The following is a 15,659-nucleotide window of genomic DNA, read 5'->3' on the forward strand; positions in this document are numbered from 1 at the left end:
TGATAAAAGGAAACAAGCAGGGCTTGAAACCCCCTCAGAGAAAGAGGCAGCAGCTCGGGCAGGCTGGGGTTCCCCGCTCAGCAGACGCCCCGGAACCGCGGGGCTGGGAGCAGCGAGCCCGGGCGCGCCGCCCGCCCCCACCCACAGCGGCAGCCCCCTCGGGCGTGGGCGGCGCTTCCCGCCCAGCGCTGAGGAAAGCTGACGGGGGCAATGGCCCCCTCAGAAATCTGGGCGCGGCTGCCCCTCGGCGTGCGGCGACGCAAAGGGGACACCGCGCCGCCCGAGCGGCCGGCAGCAGGTACCCGAGCGCAGCAGCCCTGACAGCTGCGGCGCCTCCAACGGCTTCAACCGCGCGAGGCTCCGCCACCGCTTCCAACGGGCTCCCTCAGCCCCGCCGCTCCCCCTGCGGCGGGCAACCTGCGGGCACCTCTGAACGCGGGGAGAAACGAGGCGGTAGCGCCGCCTGCCGGCAGAAGCTGCGGCCCCACGCGTTCCGGCACGGCACGGCAGCGCCCCGCCGCGCGGCCCGGGCAGCAGCGGCCGGGTTACCTCAGCGACGCCCGCCCCGCCCCGCGGGCGGCAGCAGCCGTTGCTGCGCGACGGGAGGCGCTGAGGGTGGCCGAGGTGCAGCTCGGCGCCCCCGGCCCGGCCCGCACGGCCCGAGCCAGGCCGTGACCGAGCCTCCCGAGGAGCCGCCGCCCCAGGCTGTCCCGCGGGAAGGGCAGGAGCGCGGCCTCGGGGAGCACTTGTGGCCCGGAGGCGGCCCCGGCCGGGCCGAGCTGTACACACCCTACCCGCCTCAGCAGGGCCCCGGGCAGGCACCTTTTGAGGGCTTGGAGCCTGAGCGAGACCCGCATCAGCCTCAGCAGTCGGAACGGGGGGTAAGGCAAGGGTCTGGTCAGCCACCGGGGCTGAGGGACAGCATGGATCAGCCGCAAGCACCCGACCAAGACCGCTACCAAGCACAGGACCGAAGAAGAAGTGTCAGCCAGACCCATCCACCAGAACAAGCACCGTATCAACCACAGACCCTGATCCAACACCTCGATCACCCACAGGGAGCAGAACAAGGCTCTTACAAGCTACAGGTGCCCGAAACAAACACCAGCCAGGGATACGCGCTGGGACAAGACTCTTACCAATCACAGGAGGCAAGGCAAAGCATGTATCAGTCGTATGCACTAGAATTAGACCCTTACCAAACACAGAAATCAAAAAGTGCCTATCAGACATACGCAGTAGGACAAGATCCCTATGAAGCCTATGAACACCAGCATGGACCCTATCAGCCACATGAACCAGGTTATGGTCTTTACCAGCCAGGATACAGTCCATGTGATGATCAGATCCCTGATCCCAAGTCCCGAATCCTGGCAATTCAGAATGCAAAAGCCTATTTACTGAAGAGCAGCACAACATCTGGCCTGAACTTGTAAGTCTGAAAAAGGGGCAGAATTGAAAGGGGTAGGAAGTATGAGTGGAGGGAAAAGTGTTGGCAAAAGGGAAAAGGGTTACATTAAGAAAGGGTGAAATACTCTCTCTGTGTGTATATAGCATGGGAGAATATGCTATACATAATTTTTTATATAAATCTGTTTATAAATGCAATAGTCATCGCTATGTGATACTTGTATGTGTCCAACCCCTTTCAGAATAAAAATTCCTGAGGGAATGCATAGAGCTCAAAGGGAAATTGATTTGATTAAGAGCAAGTTTAAATTCAGCTTCAGCTCCTGAGGCAGGTATGATATACACCAAAAGTGGAAGACAGGATTACTTATACATATATATATTATATCAGACTAATTTCAGGTCTAATTTCCCATAATGCTCCATGATGCAGTTTCATCTAACTATTTCAACAATTTCTCCAAAGCTCCAGGTGATTAGCTGCTACTTTTGATACTAAAAACATCATCTAAGACTTGTATAGTAGGCTAATAATATTTACATTTTCACAACAGATATGATCATCTTGCTAATATGCTAACAAAGATCCTGGATGAACAGCCCACAAATGCTGTAGACATAATTGAGAATATCAGCAAGGATGTGAAGTGGGCTCGGTTTCAGAAAAAAATGGACACTCTTCGAGATGAATATGAGATTCTTCCAACATTTGAAGCTGCAGAAAAACGTAAAGCTTTGTTCCTCAAGGCAAATGGAGAAGGAGATGAAGAACTAGAAGAAGAGATAGTAAGTTATTATCAGAGAAAAATAAGTATCATATATATGAGGGAATGCATAGGAAGATGTCAGGAAGGGAAAGGAAGAAGGGAGGAAATTGAGGTCTTCTTTGTAGTATTGCCTCTCATGATCATGTAAATAACAGCAACCACAGTACCATGTACCCTCTTCATAGCTGAGCTGGTCCCATGTCTAGTTGTGAACAAGAAAACCCATCTGGTTATTATTTAGTTGGGTTTTTTCCCTGTAGTAAATCTAATATGCCGAGCCTTTACAATCATAGATGTTCTAGAGATGATGAACAGAAAGTAATGTTTACAATATCTCCAATATGCCAGTTCAGCATGGAATATTGCATCCAAATTTCTTTATCTAAAAGTGGCATTTCTTTACACAAAGTGACTATAATTCTGGACACCACTTTGAGAATATTGTGCACAGCTGCTACTGTAAAATAGAGAATGGAGAATGTGTGATCCTTCCAGCTCCAGCTGTGGTTCCATTCTTTCCTTCTCCAACTAAAAAAAAATTTAAAAAATGTTATAATGAAGAACTACTAGAATTGAAAAGCCACTTCTTAAAACAGGGTATTTTTCCATATTTGGATATTTATATGCAGAAGCATTTGTACACAATGAAAAATTAAGAGAATTATTATAATAACCAAGGGAAACTAATCAACAAGATACTGATTTTCATATGAAGTTACCAGTATATATTCAAATGAATTACCACTGCAGAATACAAATACTAACAACAGAAGAGATAGTCTTTCACCTTTTCCATAGCCTATTACTTATTTTATAGCAACAGTATACAATGGAAAAATAGAAAAAAATAGGCTATTTCAGAAAGGGATCTTGAATTTTTCATATTTCTGTCTATCTGCTTTGATATAAGAAAGCCGGTAGGGCCAAAGAAATTCCACACAAAAGTAGCACTCCTTCTTCCAAATCCCCTACCCCGCTGTGTACAACTTCTAATATATTTGTGTGATGTAATCACCTACCCCCATGAAATGAGAGAAGGGTGATAAAGCGAATGGAAATAATTGAATCATTACTGGCCTAGTTCTGCTTCCACTGAAGCCAGCTGGAGTCTTATTATGGACTTCAGGAAGAGCAGGGGCCAGTATTTTAAAACATACAGGGATCTTTATGCCAAGGTTTTTAAAAGAACAACATTCACTCCAAAGAAATATTGCTGGTTTGGTGTCTAAATATATAAAATATGTATTATATTTTCCCAAAATGTATCTTCCACAAACACAAGGAAACACACAGTGACACTGTTTGTGGGCGTCAAGGCCTCTTACATAGCTGACATGCCCTAGCACTGAGGTCCTTTGTAAGTCTTGCGTAAGCATTCTGACTTTCCTTATTTTGCAGTAATTAGGAGTGGGAATTTTGAAATCCTGTGTTCTAAAAGCTGCAGTTCATCTGTATTCTCTTCTTTACCCTTAAAATGGCATTTTTATTTTTTCTAAATGATAGTGAAAGATGTAGTGAATGAATGTCTGCAAAGCATTTTGAGAGAATGAGTGGCACAACAAGAAAGTGAAGTATAATGCTCAGTGGATAACATGTATAATTTTTCAAATAGATAATTATACTGTTCTTCAGTTCTAACTCCGGGTCTTCTTTCCCAGGGAGAGATTCCTCTACCTAATGTGATGGAAACAGCCTTTTATTTTGAACAGGCTGGAATTGGTTTGAGCAAAGATGAATCTTATCACATATTCCTTGCCCTTAAAAAACTAACTAGTGTTCAGCCAATCCAGATCTGTCGCTTCTGGGGCAAAATTTTGGGCCTGGAGATGAACTATATTATAGCTGAAGTACAGTACCATGAGGGCGAAGAGGATGAGGAAACAGAAGAGGAAGAAGTTATTGAGGAAGGAGGGAAAGGGATGGGTGAGGTTGAAGATGAAAACAAGGAGAAAGAAAAAGAAGACGAACTACCAAAGACCACCTATAAGCCTCCCCCTGTCATCCCAAAAGAAGAAAATGGGACTGGGGCTAATAAATATGTCTACTTTGTCTGTAATGAACCAGGGAAATCCTGGGTGAAGTTGCCTCCAGTGACACCAGCCCAGATTGTCTGTGCCAGGAAAATCAAGAAGTTCTTCACTGGTAGGCTGGATGCTCCTGTTGTGAGCTTTCCTCCTTTCCCTGGAAATGAGGCCAATTACCTGCGTGCACAGATAGCTCGGATCTCAGCAGGAACCCATATCTCTCCCATTGGATTTTACCAGTTTGCAGAGGAGGAAGGAGATGAAGAGGAGGAGGGGGGTGGAGAAAGAGATACATATGAAGAAAACCCTGATTTTCAGCCTCTTTCTGTGGTTGAAATGGTAGATTCTCTCTCCACATGGGTACACCACGTACAGAATATTCTAAAGCAGGTATGTTCTGGCACAGCTCACACTGACTTCAGATACCATTCACACTGTAGTACTCGTGGGGTTTCAGAATGTAAATTACACTCCTCACCTGAACATTTGAATTCTTCACCAGGAATGGTATTGAACTGAAATATTTTCTACAGAAAATATATTTGATATATATATATAATATATAAATAATTTTGCACATATTTACATAATAGCAGATGTATAAATACATATAAATACATATATTTAGGAAACTTCTAGGTTCAGCACTTACTCCAAAGATAACATTATGGAGTTAGGCCTTGATAGGTAACAATAATTTCTGGTAATCTGGGTTTTCTCTTTTGAAGTCCTTACTTGACAAAAATGTTTAAATTCTCTTTTCTTGGGTACAATGCTAAAATGCAGGTAGCTTACAATTGTATACTAAATGGAACTTATTTGATTTTTTCTTCTGGTTTTGTTTTTTGTTCCTTACTTCCTACTGTGAAACATGCGAATGAAAAAGCTTAAAAGCTCGTCACACCAGGCTAGTGCTGGAAAGAGATATTACTAATTTGATGATCATTGCTGGATAACTTGCTGGCCAGTCTACCAATTCAAGAATGCTAGTGTAAAATAACAGCAAATATTAGGAAATAAGGCTTAAAATTATTACCAGCAAAATAATAGTGGTAAAAATAAAATCTATACGTATTAGAATCTTAGGAACATTTTGTTATGTTCTTTTGACTGGTAGCTAAATAACCAGGCAGACTTTAAAAAGAAGGGGCAAAGTCTGTAAATTAAGCCTCTTAGTTTGCAGTAACTGGTAATCTAGCAAGGATATAAATCCAACTGGCAAGAAACTGAAGACTACAAAATAACAAAAAAGCTGATGACGGAGGTATAGGGTTATTATGAAACAGTAAGCATGGATGAGGAGGGGGACGAAGGGTATAGGGAACACTCTGCCAAGAGGATACAATATTCTGCCCACAATATACCTGTTACGGAAAATATATTTTTCTTTTCTTCTCCCCCTCCCTTACTGCATGTGCATGTGCCTGAACCAATTGTTTTAACTGGCTTGCATTCTTTCAGTGATTCTTACATGGATTAATTATTTTCCATATCAATTATAGGGCCGCTGTGTTTGGCTTAATCCTTTTCAAAAATCAGAGGAAGAAGAAGAAGAAGAAGATGAAGACGACGAGAAAGCAGAGGAGCCAGATGAACTACAGCAAGAAATCGGACCACCTCTTCTCACTCCACTCTCTGAAGATGAAGGTATTCTTCATGGAATATGAAGTCTTTGATAGGGAGTTACTAGGAAAGCTGGCATGTAGGTATTATATATATCTGCAGTCTTAGAACTCTGATACTTTGTGGAGCAATATAGTTTGCCCCTGTAGGGTAAGCACATTCTTTTATAAAATTGATCAAAACGAAAATGGTTAACAGTATTGACATTAAAACTGAAATAATTGGGTTTAGTAGTTAACAATCTTGTTGAGAATAAATGGATAAAATACCCCAGACTGGTCAGGCTACTGCAAGTTCAAGACAGCTCACTACATGAAATACATTCAGGTATTTTTTCACCATCTTTTTAGGCAAAAAAAAAAGTATGTGTGCAAGTGTAAATATATAAATACATATACATACACATGCACAGATATACAAATAAGATTTTAGATACTGTACCATATTATTGCAGCAAATCATGGGAATATGGGACCCTGAATATTAGATTATATCAACAGTAAATTATTTTCCTACTCTCCATTCTTTGCTCAAGGTGAAATATAACTATATAATTTATCCGTAAGTGATAACAAGTCCTTGAAAAAAGAAACAGCAGTACTACTGAATTTCAGGAGCATGATCTTTTCTGTACATGGGTCTCAGCATTCCTGTACTACCTACCCATACATCCAAACCATCTGTTTAAATACAGCGCCTACATTTATTCTTTCTGTCTTAGGGTTCTTCTAACATGCAACTTAATATAACCGTTGCTTGAATTCTGTGAAAGTCTTGTAGCTCAGTCTTAAATATTTTGCAGAGGCTCATAAGTCAATTTATTCATAGACTCTGTGTGTTTGGCTGCCTCCAGGAATTCAGAACATCCCTGCTTGGACAGCTCAGCTTTCTACAACCCTGATCCCGCAATACGCTGTTGCAATCCTCCAGTCTAACCGATGGCCCGGAGCATATGCCTTTGCGTCTGGCAAGTGAGTTGCTTGGTTACAACACAGACCATGTATGCTAAACACAGATACCTGTCTAATGAAGTTAAAGTTGCTTTATTATTAATTCATGACTGAATTCTAACTATTCCAGAGACTGATGCAGATGTCACTTAAATACACACAGCAACAGTAAACATGTATTTAAGACTGAAAATGAATTAATCATTGGAAAGGCAGGTATAAAAGTTAATGGATGTAAATGTCCAGTTATTATTTGGTCACAGTCCTCGATTTGAAAGCTGTGTTCTTGCGTTTGTGGTACTTTTTACAACAGCTACATTCAGTGGTTCCAATGTTCATTTGTTTCCACTACACATGGTACATTCCTTACCCCTTCCTGTTTTTAAATGGGCACTGGAGCTGGCAGTGTCAGGAACAGCACTATGTTACCTGTGTGAAGTTGGAGTCATACTGCAATATAGTGGAGTGACAGAGTACAGCCTTCATCATTTTAGCATTTGGAGATTTTTAAGCAGAAGATGGTTAAAAAGAGGTGTCGTCTTTTAAATACTTCTGTTATAGGATATCTGCACCACAGTGACTATTTGCACAGCAGAGCAAGGAAGCCTGACATTATCTCCACTGATGTTTTGCTGGGGGAAGAATATGTGACCTTTCGGTTTTCTTTTTCAGGAAATTTGACAACATCTACTTTGGCTGGGGTCATAAATACAGTCCAGAGAACCACACTCCCGCACTGCCTCCACCAGTGCAACCAGAATACCCCAGCGGGCCAGAAATCACTGAGACAAGAGATCCCACTCTGGATGAGGAGCTGGCTTTCAAAGCTGCAAGGGAAGAAGCCTTAGCTGCAGCGGAGGAAGAGGAAGAAGGCACTGTTGAGGAGGATGAAGAGGAGGAGGAGGAGGAGGATTAAAACACAGGAGAAAAATGTAATTTTAAGAGTTTAAACATGAATAGTATTTTCATAAATTAGTAGACCTTAAAAGAAAGGCAGTTGAAGCACGTCTTCTTTCTGATTTCCGTAGGCTCTTCTGTGCAGCTACCTTCCCCTCCTTTCTCTCTCCTAAGCACACCCATGGTGCTGTGAAGATTGCATCGTTGTCATTGGAAGAGAACACAACGAAGCAGCCTTGTTTCAGAGGAGTGGGCAAACACAGTCTGTTTCTGGTTCCTAGAATAACACTGCTTTGTAAGGAGTAACTACCGTTCACCCGGCGGGCGTGCACGTTGTTTTTCTAACCCGCGCTTCAATACCTTTATAAATTTTACTTAAAAAAAAAAAAAAAGTAATTGTATACAAATGTCTCTTTTATGTGCGAAAGTATACTATTTACATTCAGTAGAGGGCTTATTGAGATACTGGCCGAGCGCACCGCAACAACCTCCAGCGTAGCCCGCCGGCCGCCGCTCTTCATGGCGCCGCAGCCCTGGCCGGCGCCACCGCGGGACGCTCCGCAGCCGGGGGGGTGCCGCAGGCGTTCGGCCGTCTGCCTCCGCACCACGCTTTCCCTGCTCCCCCGTCAGCCCGTGGCGAGTGGTATGCTCCGCCGTGGCGTCAGTCCTGCGCGGGCCAATAGGAAGCGGCTTCGGGAGTAGTTTAAACTCCGGCGGCGGTTGGGCCGGTGCGTTGCTTTGGCTGGGTGTGCGCGGCAGGCGGCTGCCCTCAGGTTCTGCGCGCGGCGCCTGCGGGGATGGCGGACGAGGGAGCCGTGACCGTCTGCGTGCGTGTGCGGCCGCTCATCGCCAGGTGAGGCCCCGGCCGGCTGGGAGGGCCGCGCCTGAGCCCCGGGCCGGAGAGGAGGCTGCGGGCGGCCTCAAGGTCCCTCGGCCTCCCAGGGTGTTGCTGCGCCTCCCCCCGGCCTTCAGCAGGGCCCCTCGGCAGCGCCGCTGCCGCCTCGCCGTTAGCCCGGGTCTGGGCTCCACCCGGTGTGCGCGAGCCGGGTCACACACGGAGTAATTAGCTTCTTACGCGTCTCAGCAGAGATGGGTGCTGTGTGGCCAGTAATTCCACAAAGCTAGCACACCTTAATACACAGTATATCTTACACAATTTGAGCAGCCGTTTAGTCGCACTTAACTTTCACATGCTCTCGAAAGCCCCGTCTCTAAAGGTACAGCGTTCTTTTCCCTGAGTGTGCTATGTGGGGAAGACGCTTTGTCAGTATGAGACTCTTTGCTCGAGGGTGGATCTTTTACTGTGCTAATTAGGTCAGATCGCACATAGTTCCAGTAATTTTATGTTTAGTCTCTTTAATGATTTCGTTCTCCTTGAGCTTATCTTGTGTCCCAGCTTGATACGTTAATGGTGTCTACTCCTTTTCTCACAGCTGTGTTTTAATAACTGTACGGATTTAACTAACATCCTCAGATTTTTCAAATTCTTTATTGTCTTTCACTATAGGTAGTTACGGTTCTTTACCCTTGCTTTTTCCATTTTTAAAGTAAATAATCCTCGTATCACTGCGGAGAGGGGGAGGTGGGGTTGCCACCCCATGGCGGGAGGGGGGTGGGCCCATTACAGGAGCAGAGTCCTAACCTAATAACCTTAACAACATCGCATCTTTTAGAGAAAATGATCTGGAACATAAAGTGTCACTGCACTGGAGAAGTGAAAATAATACGATATCCGACGTGAATGGTACAAGAGTATTCAGTTATGGTAAGACTATAAAAGCAGTTCATTTTTATGCTTACACACATCTTTGTTACCGTACTACTTGAATGTGCCAACTAACATGAATGACCTTAACTTTTTGCAATACCCTTGAAACTCCTTCCAGCTTCATAAAATTGAAGATGTGCCATTGGGGCATGCAGGATGTCTGTTGTCAGTACCAGGAATGTGCTTTTGAAGTCAACTTCCTGATGGATGTTGCTTTCTCTGTTCCTGTTTGTGGCGTAGAGTGGTTTTAGAAAACATGAGCGGGATTCTTTTCAAATTAATTCCAGTTAGAAATGGACTACGTTAGCTAGTCCAGTGCATTTAGGGAGAAGGAGGTTGGGGAACCTAAACCTAAAATGGAAAAGTGCCTAGTGTGAATGTTAGATTCTCATAACTAACAGCCTTGCTTTGAGTCTTTTCCTACCGATCTGCTCAATAACATGAATATAGCCACTACAAGGATTTTTCCCAAAATGCAGATTCAATCAAAGTGTTCTCCAGGCTAGGAGTTTAATTGGTCTGTCTTGTCAGGCTTACAGTCCTCAAAAATAAAGTAGCCATAATTGGTTTGGGAATTAAATGGGGTGACTATATAACTGTGATCATTTTTTTTGTTGTTTTTTACTTGTCTGTTCATTGTATCTTTCTTGGTACTGTGTTTCATATCTCTTTTTTTAAAAAAAAAAGCCTGTGCTGGTGCCACAATACATTTTATGTTTGAACTATCCTACAATCTGGTGCCCACTTTACTGGATTTGAGGTCAGCAATAGTGAGTAAGATGGCAGCTTGGTTTTGACATCCAATACAATGGATTCACATGCTTTATTTTAAAATTCTTTTCAAGATCGTGTATTTCAGTCAAGTGACAACACTCAGCAGTTATATGAAGGTGTAGCTGTTCCAATTATACAGTCAGCTGTGCAAGGTTATAATGGTAAGTCTTAAAACTGTGTTTAAATCCTGTTTATAATGTATTTAATACGTAATTAGTAAAAATTAACCATCTTTCTAGGCACAATTTTTGCTTATGGACAGACTGCTTCAGGGAAGACATACACAATGATGGGAAATGAAGATTCTGTAGGCATTATCCCTAAAGCAATTCAACATGTTTTCAAAATTATTTGTGAGGTAAGCAATTCCATTAAATTGAAGTGACTGAAAGGACTAGTAATATTTGTGATTGTCACAAAAAGTTAATTAGTATCAAGGAACTTATGAAAGAAATTAATTTATCTTGAACCATATGTTGCAGTTGCTTTGCTATCCTTGCAAAGATGAGTGGTTTAAAAAAGAAAAGTAATGGGACTGTTAGCAGAAATCAAGTCTGAACACAGCTATGGGGGGCTGTTAAACTTGCAAATACACTAAACTTTGGTTACAAATACAAACAGATGCCCGCTCAATGTGGTAGGTGAAGCAATGTGAAGCTTTGCTTATTCTGTTTTTTTTAAATTCAAAAAAATTACCAGTATTTAAAGACTCTTTAGTGGGAAGAATATGATACTAAATTTACTTATTTCAGGCTTTAAAAAGAATCATAGGCTAATTGCTCTATGGTAATAGGAAGCAAAGGGAAGGTGCAAGTCAAAACAGTGATTTCCAAAACCATCTGCAGAGCACTTGCTTCTGACCTGAGGGTTTCAGGCAATCATTAAGTGACTTTCACTGCCCCTTTGAGGAGGTGTAGAGTACCTTAGGGGGTCTACAAAAGTAACTGAAGCCAAGAAAATTTTCCATCGTGCTGTAGTCCTTGAGTTCATTGTGCAGCCTTTCCTCAACCCAGTATTCTTTACCAGGGAGGCAGGGGAAGAAGCAGCAGCAAAGTAAATATAAGCAAAGAGGGAGAGAAGCCTAGGTACACAGAGGAAGGAGCCTAACCAGGAGGAGGTTAGATATGGAAAGGGTATTTAAGTAGGAGAGTTATTGTCATGCTTCTGTAGGACAGTTACCTTACTTTTATAGCCTACTAAAACTGATATAGTGTTAATGCAGCTGGAAGGAGGTGGGGTAGAAGAAAAATAATTCTGCATTGGTATTGCTAACGTGTGAAGAGGATGGGGGGGGAATCTGTGGAATGGTATCCAAGCATATTCTTTGACTTAAGAATACTTGCATTAAAAGGTATTCATTGGTTAGTCTGTTATTTTTTTTCTTTGAACATTAGATTCCAGATCGAGAATTCTTGCTAAGGGTTTCTTACATGGAAATCTACAATGAAACCATTACAGATTTGCTTTGTGATACCAGGAAAAAGAAGCCTCTAGGAATTCGTGAGGATGTTAATGTAAGTGGATGTTATATAGTGTAAGTACCATATCTGCTTAGATTGAAGGAAGGGGTTTTTTTTAAAACAAAAAACAGCCTTCAGAAGAATCTAGTTGAAGACTTTCCTGTGTCAAACTGTGTAATTGTTATCTTGGGAATTAGCAGAAGGACACTTGATATAGTAAAATAACAACAGTGAAGTTGGGCATACTGTTGCTGCTTTATCTTTATAAATGTTTGTAAGAGAAAATTAATCTCTTTTAGTTTTTCAGGATAATATATTTTATTGAACTTAGACAACACCCAAGTAATCGCTGTCAAGCTAATAAAATTTATACAAACATGATATTAAGCTTCTAGTTTAATGTGTTAGTAGTCTCCACCAGAAATACAGTTACTATAATACCATCTTCGTATCATCTATGATGTAGGTATAACTTTCTTCTACTGTAATCATAGAATAACCATCAGGCTAGAACAATTCAGTAAGATGATCAGTAGGGAAACATAAATTTATATTAATGCCATCTTCAGTTATAAAGCTTTGTAGCAAATAGAAAAATAAACCACCAGTTTTTGATTGTTTAGGCCACTGAAAATATGCTTTTGGAACTTGGCAAGAAGGGAGACTTATCAGTTATGATTATGGCCTTGTAACATTTACTGAGAAAGGGACTTCTGGATTCCCTTAGAAAGTGTCCGGAAGACTATTTCCCTTACCAATTTTATTTTTAGCAAGTTTTCTAGATATGTTTCTTGTGTCTTTAGGCTACAGTTCTGATAAAGGTCTAAACTTTCCTCATACCTTGTGTTCACAGAAAAAACATTCAACTGATGTTGCTTCCTTTTAAGAAGGAAGCGAACTTGAACAAATGCTATAATAATTGCTGGTAATGTTAATGTATTGAAGTGGGTTTGAGTTCAGTAAGATTTATTACTGTTTCTGTTCTTAAGAGGAATACGTATGTAGAAGACCTGATTGAAGAGGTAGTGGTTGCTCCAGAACAAGTTATGGCATGGATCAGAAAAGGAGAAAGTAAGTTGTTTAGCCAATATCAGCTGATATCTTAGAAAAGCATTGGTGAATATATCTAGCATCATGAGGTATCTCTTTGAGATTATATTCAGAAATTGTTTTTCGGATAGCTTTAAAATTATGCTTTTTGTCTGTCATGTCCAGTTAATCAGAACATAAGCAGAAGTACTCTAATATTACTTTTTGACAGAAAATCGCCATTATGGAGAAACAAAAATGAACGAACACAGCAGCCGTTCTCACACCATCTTCAGAATGGTAAGAACTGTTTCACTATTAGGAGGGTTTTTTTATTTTTGAACTGACAAAGATTTTATTGTACCCTCTTCTAGATCATTGAAAGCAGAGAACGAAGTGATCCTGCAAATGCAAACTGTGAGGGAGCAGTGATGGTATCCCACTTGGTAAGCTATACTCCAAGAAGTTATTAAATAGGCATTTAAGTAGAGAATTTATTGTTACCACTTGTTTGAGAGAATAATGTTACTTTATGGTGACACTACAAGCATGGTTTGTTGTTAATTTCTAGCAGACATTTCTTGGGCAGGTGATCAGAAATATGTTCACTGTATACAGGGAGACTCCTGGGGTGTTACCTAGAGGATATCTTCCCACCAAAGGGAGTTCTGACATGGGAGTAGTTCCTACACAATTCATGCTGGATTGGGGAGTTCACGCCCTTCCCAGAAGCATAAGGGGCTATTGTCAGAGTGCTCTTGCATTTTGCTAAACACTGCTTTCTCTACAATTGTTCCTGACTGCTGACAAGCCTAGTGAAATTATTTGTAAAGTGAGTAATGTTAAGGCTTCTCTCAGCCTCAGAATTAATTGTTAAAAGAACACGTGGCTTATAGCTGCAAAGGCCAGGAGATATTTTTTTTTCAAAAGTAACCCCACTTAACATCTCTTTAGTGGATTACTAGGATATGAAATACTTTAAGCTGGGGGGGACTACACTGCTCATCTCTAGAGGAGTGTTTTGGTTTCTGAAGCCTTTTCTGTTACAGCCTTTTCTTGATTCTCAGAAGAGAATCCAAATTGACTGAAGGAGTGAGAAAAGTATTAATGCTTTTCCCAATTTAGCAAGCTTGAAGTCCATCGCGTGCATTGGGGAAAGAGCTTTCTGTTCTGGCTTCATATGAAAAAGCTCTGAGATCTGAATGTAAACACTGCTTGTGCAGTATTTGAGCAAACTACCTGCTTTTTTTTTTTTTCTCTCACCATATCTTAATGGTTCTACTCCTTTTACACACCTTCCCTGTCTCTGTTCCAACTGACTTTATAGGAACCTCTGCTAATGTGGAGATAGGGGATTTTGGCCTTTTTGGTCTGTTGCTGCTTGATGGAGTTAGTACAGCATTTTACCATTTTAAACTAATTAAAGTGAGGGCTACTTGCTCAGACAAATTGTTATGGGATGCTATAAAGGTCTAACTGACTTTGAACCAGATTTAGAGTGAGGCTTCTCCTCTGGTGTACCATTTCTTCCTTTCCTTATCACCACAATGACAGGCAAGGAGAGACATACAGCTGGTACAGGACAGGGTGCTAGATAATCTCATCTAGGCTCGCTTTCCCATGAAAGATGGACTGGATTTTCTGTGATTCTATGAAGCCTCCTATGGCTTGAATCTGTAGTGAATGCTTATATACTGAGAAACGGTTTATTTTTTTGTTATGGAGGGTAGAGGGACTTGTAGTGCATGTTTGAAATACTATGCAGAATGGTATAATAGAGTTCATAAGAACTATTCTGTGTCTTTGAAAGTATTGGTTGGTATGTGTCATAGCTATGGATTACTTCCAATAATGACAGACCTCTTGCTCTTTTGGAGTGTAACTTTAATTTATTAAATTCTTAGCAGAGATTTAGAGGATCTAAAATGCCTCAGAACTAACCTGTGAAATATTTCATGAATTTGTAGAACTTGGTGGATCTGGCAGGCAGTGAAAGAGCTAGTCAAACAGGATCTGAAGGTGAGTGTTAAATGAGGCTATCCTGATGACTGCTTCTGTTAATGAACCCTTATGAGAGACTATGATAGAAAGGAAATTATTTGATATATGTGCAATTGTGTTAATTATTGTTTATAAATAATCTCTTTTGCCCTTGGTGGGGCAGAATCTACTCAGGAAAATGCTGTAAAATGCAAACAATTAGATAATACAACTTTTCCAGAATAGCAAGTCCAGCAACAGTCATACTGAACTAATGGAGTAGACATGATTCGGTAAAGATTCATCTGCAGTAAAGAAATCCTTAGAAGCTTATAGGGACTTGTGTAAAGTTGAAAAGTTAATAGATGTCTCGCTTCAGCGAAGAGGAACCTTGATAACTGACGATAACAGCATGAAGTAGCACAAAAATGCTTTTATCATAAAAATCTGAGAGGAACACAAGTTAATACACTATCTTAAAACTTTTGGGTTAGCTGTTCCTCGTATTCTAAGGCTGCTTTGGTATATTACACATGTAAATACATGCATTTGCAAAACCTACACAGGAAACAAAATTGAAGTGCTTATGGCCACAGCTACTTACTATGTAAAGATTGGTTTTGTGCTAGATTACTGTTGTATTTTTATGCATTTCAGCTGTTACAGAGGATTTGGTACTAGCTGCTGATAGGTCATAGTGCATTGCAGCATTTCACAATTAACTCATGGATAATCCTTATGAGCATAACATAGCACAGAAGCTTGACAGATTGAAAATGTATCTTAACGTTGTTTTTAATTTAAATAATTACTGTTTGATACCCAGGTGTCAGACTGAAAGAAGGCTGCAATATAAACCGGAGCTTGTTCATTCTTGGTCAAGTTATCAAAAAACTTTGTGATGACCCTTCTGGGTAAGCACGTGTGTTGGCATACCTGTTTTAAGTCAGTCACTAATAAACTATGAAATATAAAAC

The 15,659-nt window shown here is 41.4% G+C and overlaps 2 protein-coding genes across 5 annotated transcripts in view; both read left to right on the plus strand.

Moving 5' to 3' along the window:
- Positions 1 to 613: 613 nt before the first annotated feature.
- On the plus strand, positions 614 to 8,169 carry LOC121082731 (radial spoke head protein 4 homolog A-like). Its single transcript, XM_040582393.1, has 6 exons — positions 614 to 1,432; positions 1,965 to 2,196; positions 3,836 to 4,591; positions 5,704 to 5,848; positions 6,678 to 6,795; positions 7,447 to 8,169. Exons 1-6 carry the CDS (start codon positions 924 to 926, stop codon positions 7,688 to 7,690), a joined length of 2,004 nt encoding a protein of 667 aa, XP_040438327.1. The 5' UTR covers positions 614 to 923; the 3' UTR covers positions 7,691 to 8,169.
- A 281-nt stretch (positions 8,170 to 8,450) lies between these two features.
- Positions 8,451 to 15,659, plus strand: part of CENPE (centromere protein E) — a 38,257-nt gene continuing 31,048 nt past the window's right edge. For 3 of the 4 annotated variants that reach the window (XM_040598374.1, XM_040598396.1, XM_040598385.1), the window contains exons 1-10: positions 8,451 to 8,524; positions 9,345 to 9,436; positions 10,285 to 10,374; positions 10,453 to 10,571; positions 11,608 to 11,727; positions 12,663 to 12,744; positions 12,935 to 13,002; positions 13,077 to 13,148; positions 14,670 to 14,721; positions 15,509 to 15,596. In XM_040598374.1, the coding sequence (XP_040454308.1) occupies positions 8,469 to 8,524; positions 9,345 to 9,436; positions 10,285 to 10,374; positions 10,453 to 10,571; positions 11,608 to 11,727; positions 12,663 to 12,744; positions 12,935 to 13,002; positions 13,077 to 13,148; positions 14,670 to 14,721; positions 15,509 to 15,596 (839 nt within the window). In that variant the 5' untranslated portion in view covers positions 8,451 to 8,468. Of the gene's footprint in view, positions 8,525 to 9,344; positions 9,437 to 10,284; positions 10,375 to 10,452; positions 10,572 to 11,607; positions 11,728 to 12,662; positions 12,749 to 12,934; positions 13,003 to 13,076; positions 13,149 to 14,669; positions 14,722 to 15,508; positions 15,597 to 15,659 lie in introns of those variants that run through there. The other variant, XM_040598399.1, reaches the window with a different exon arrangement.

This window comes from Falco naumanni, chromosome 1 (assembly GCF_017639655.2).
Source record: "Falco naumanni isolate bFalNau1 chromosome 1, bFalNau1.pat, whole genome shotgun sequence".
Lineage (NCBI taxonomy): Eukaryota > Metazoa > Chordata > Aves > Falconiformes > Falconidae > Falco > Falco naumanni.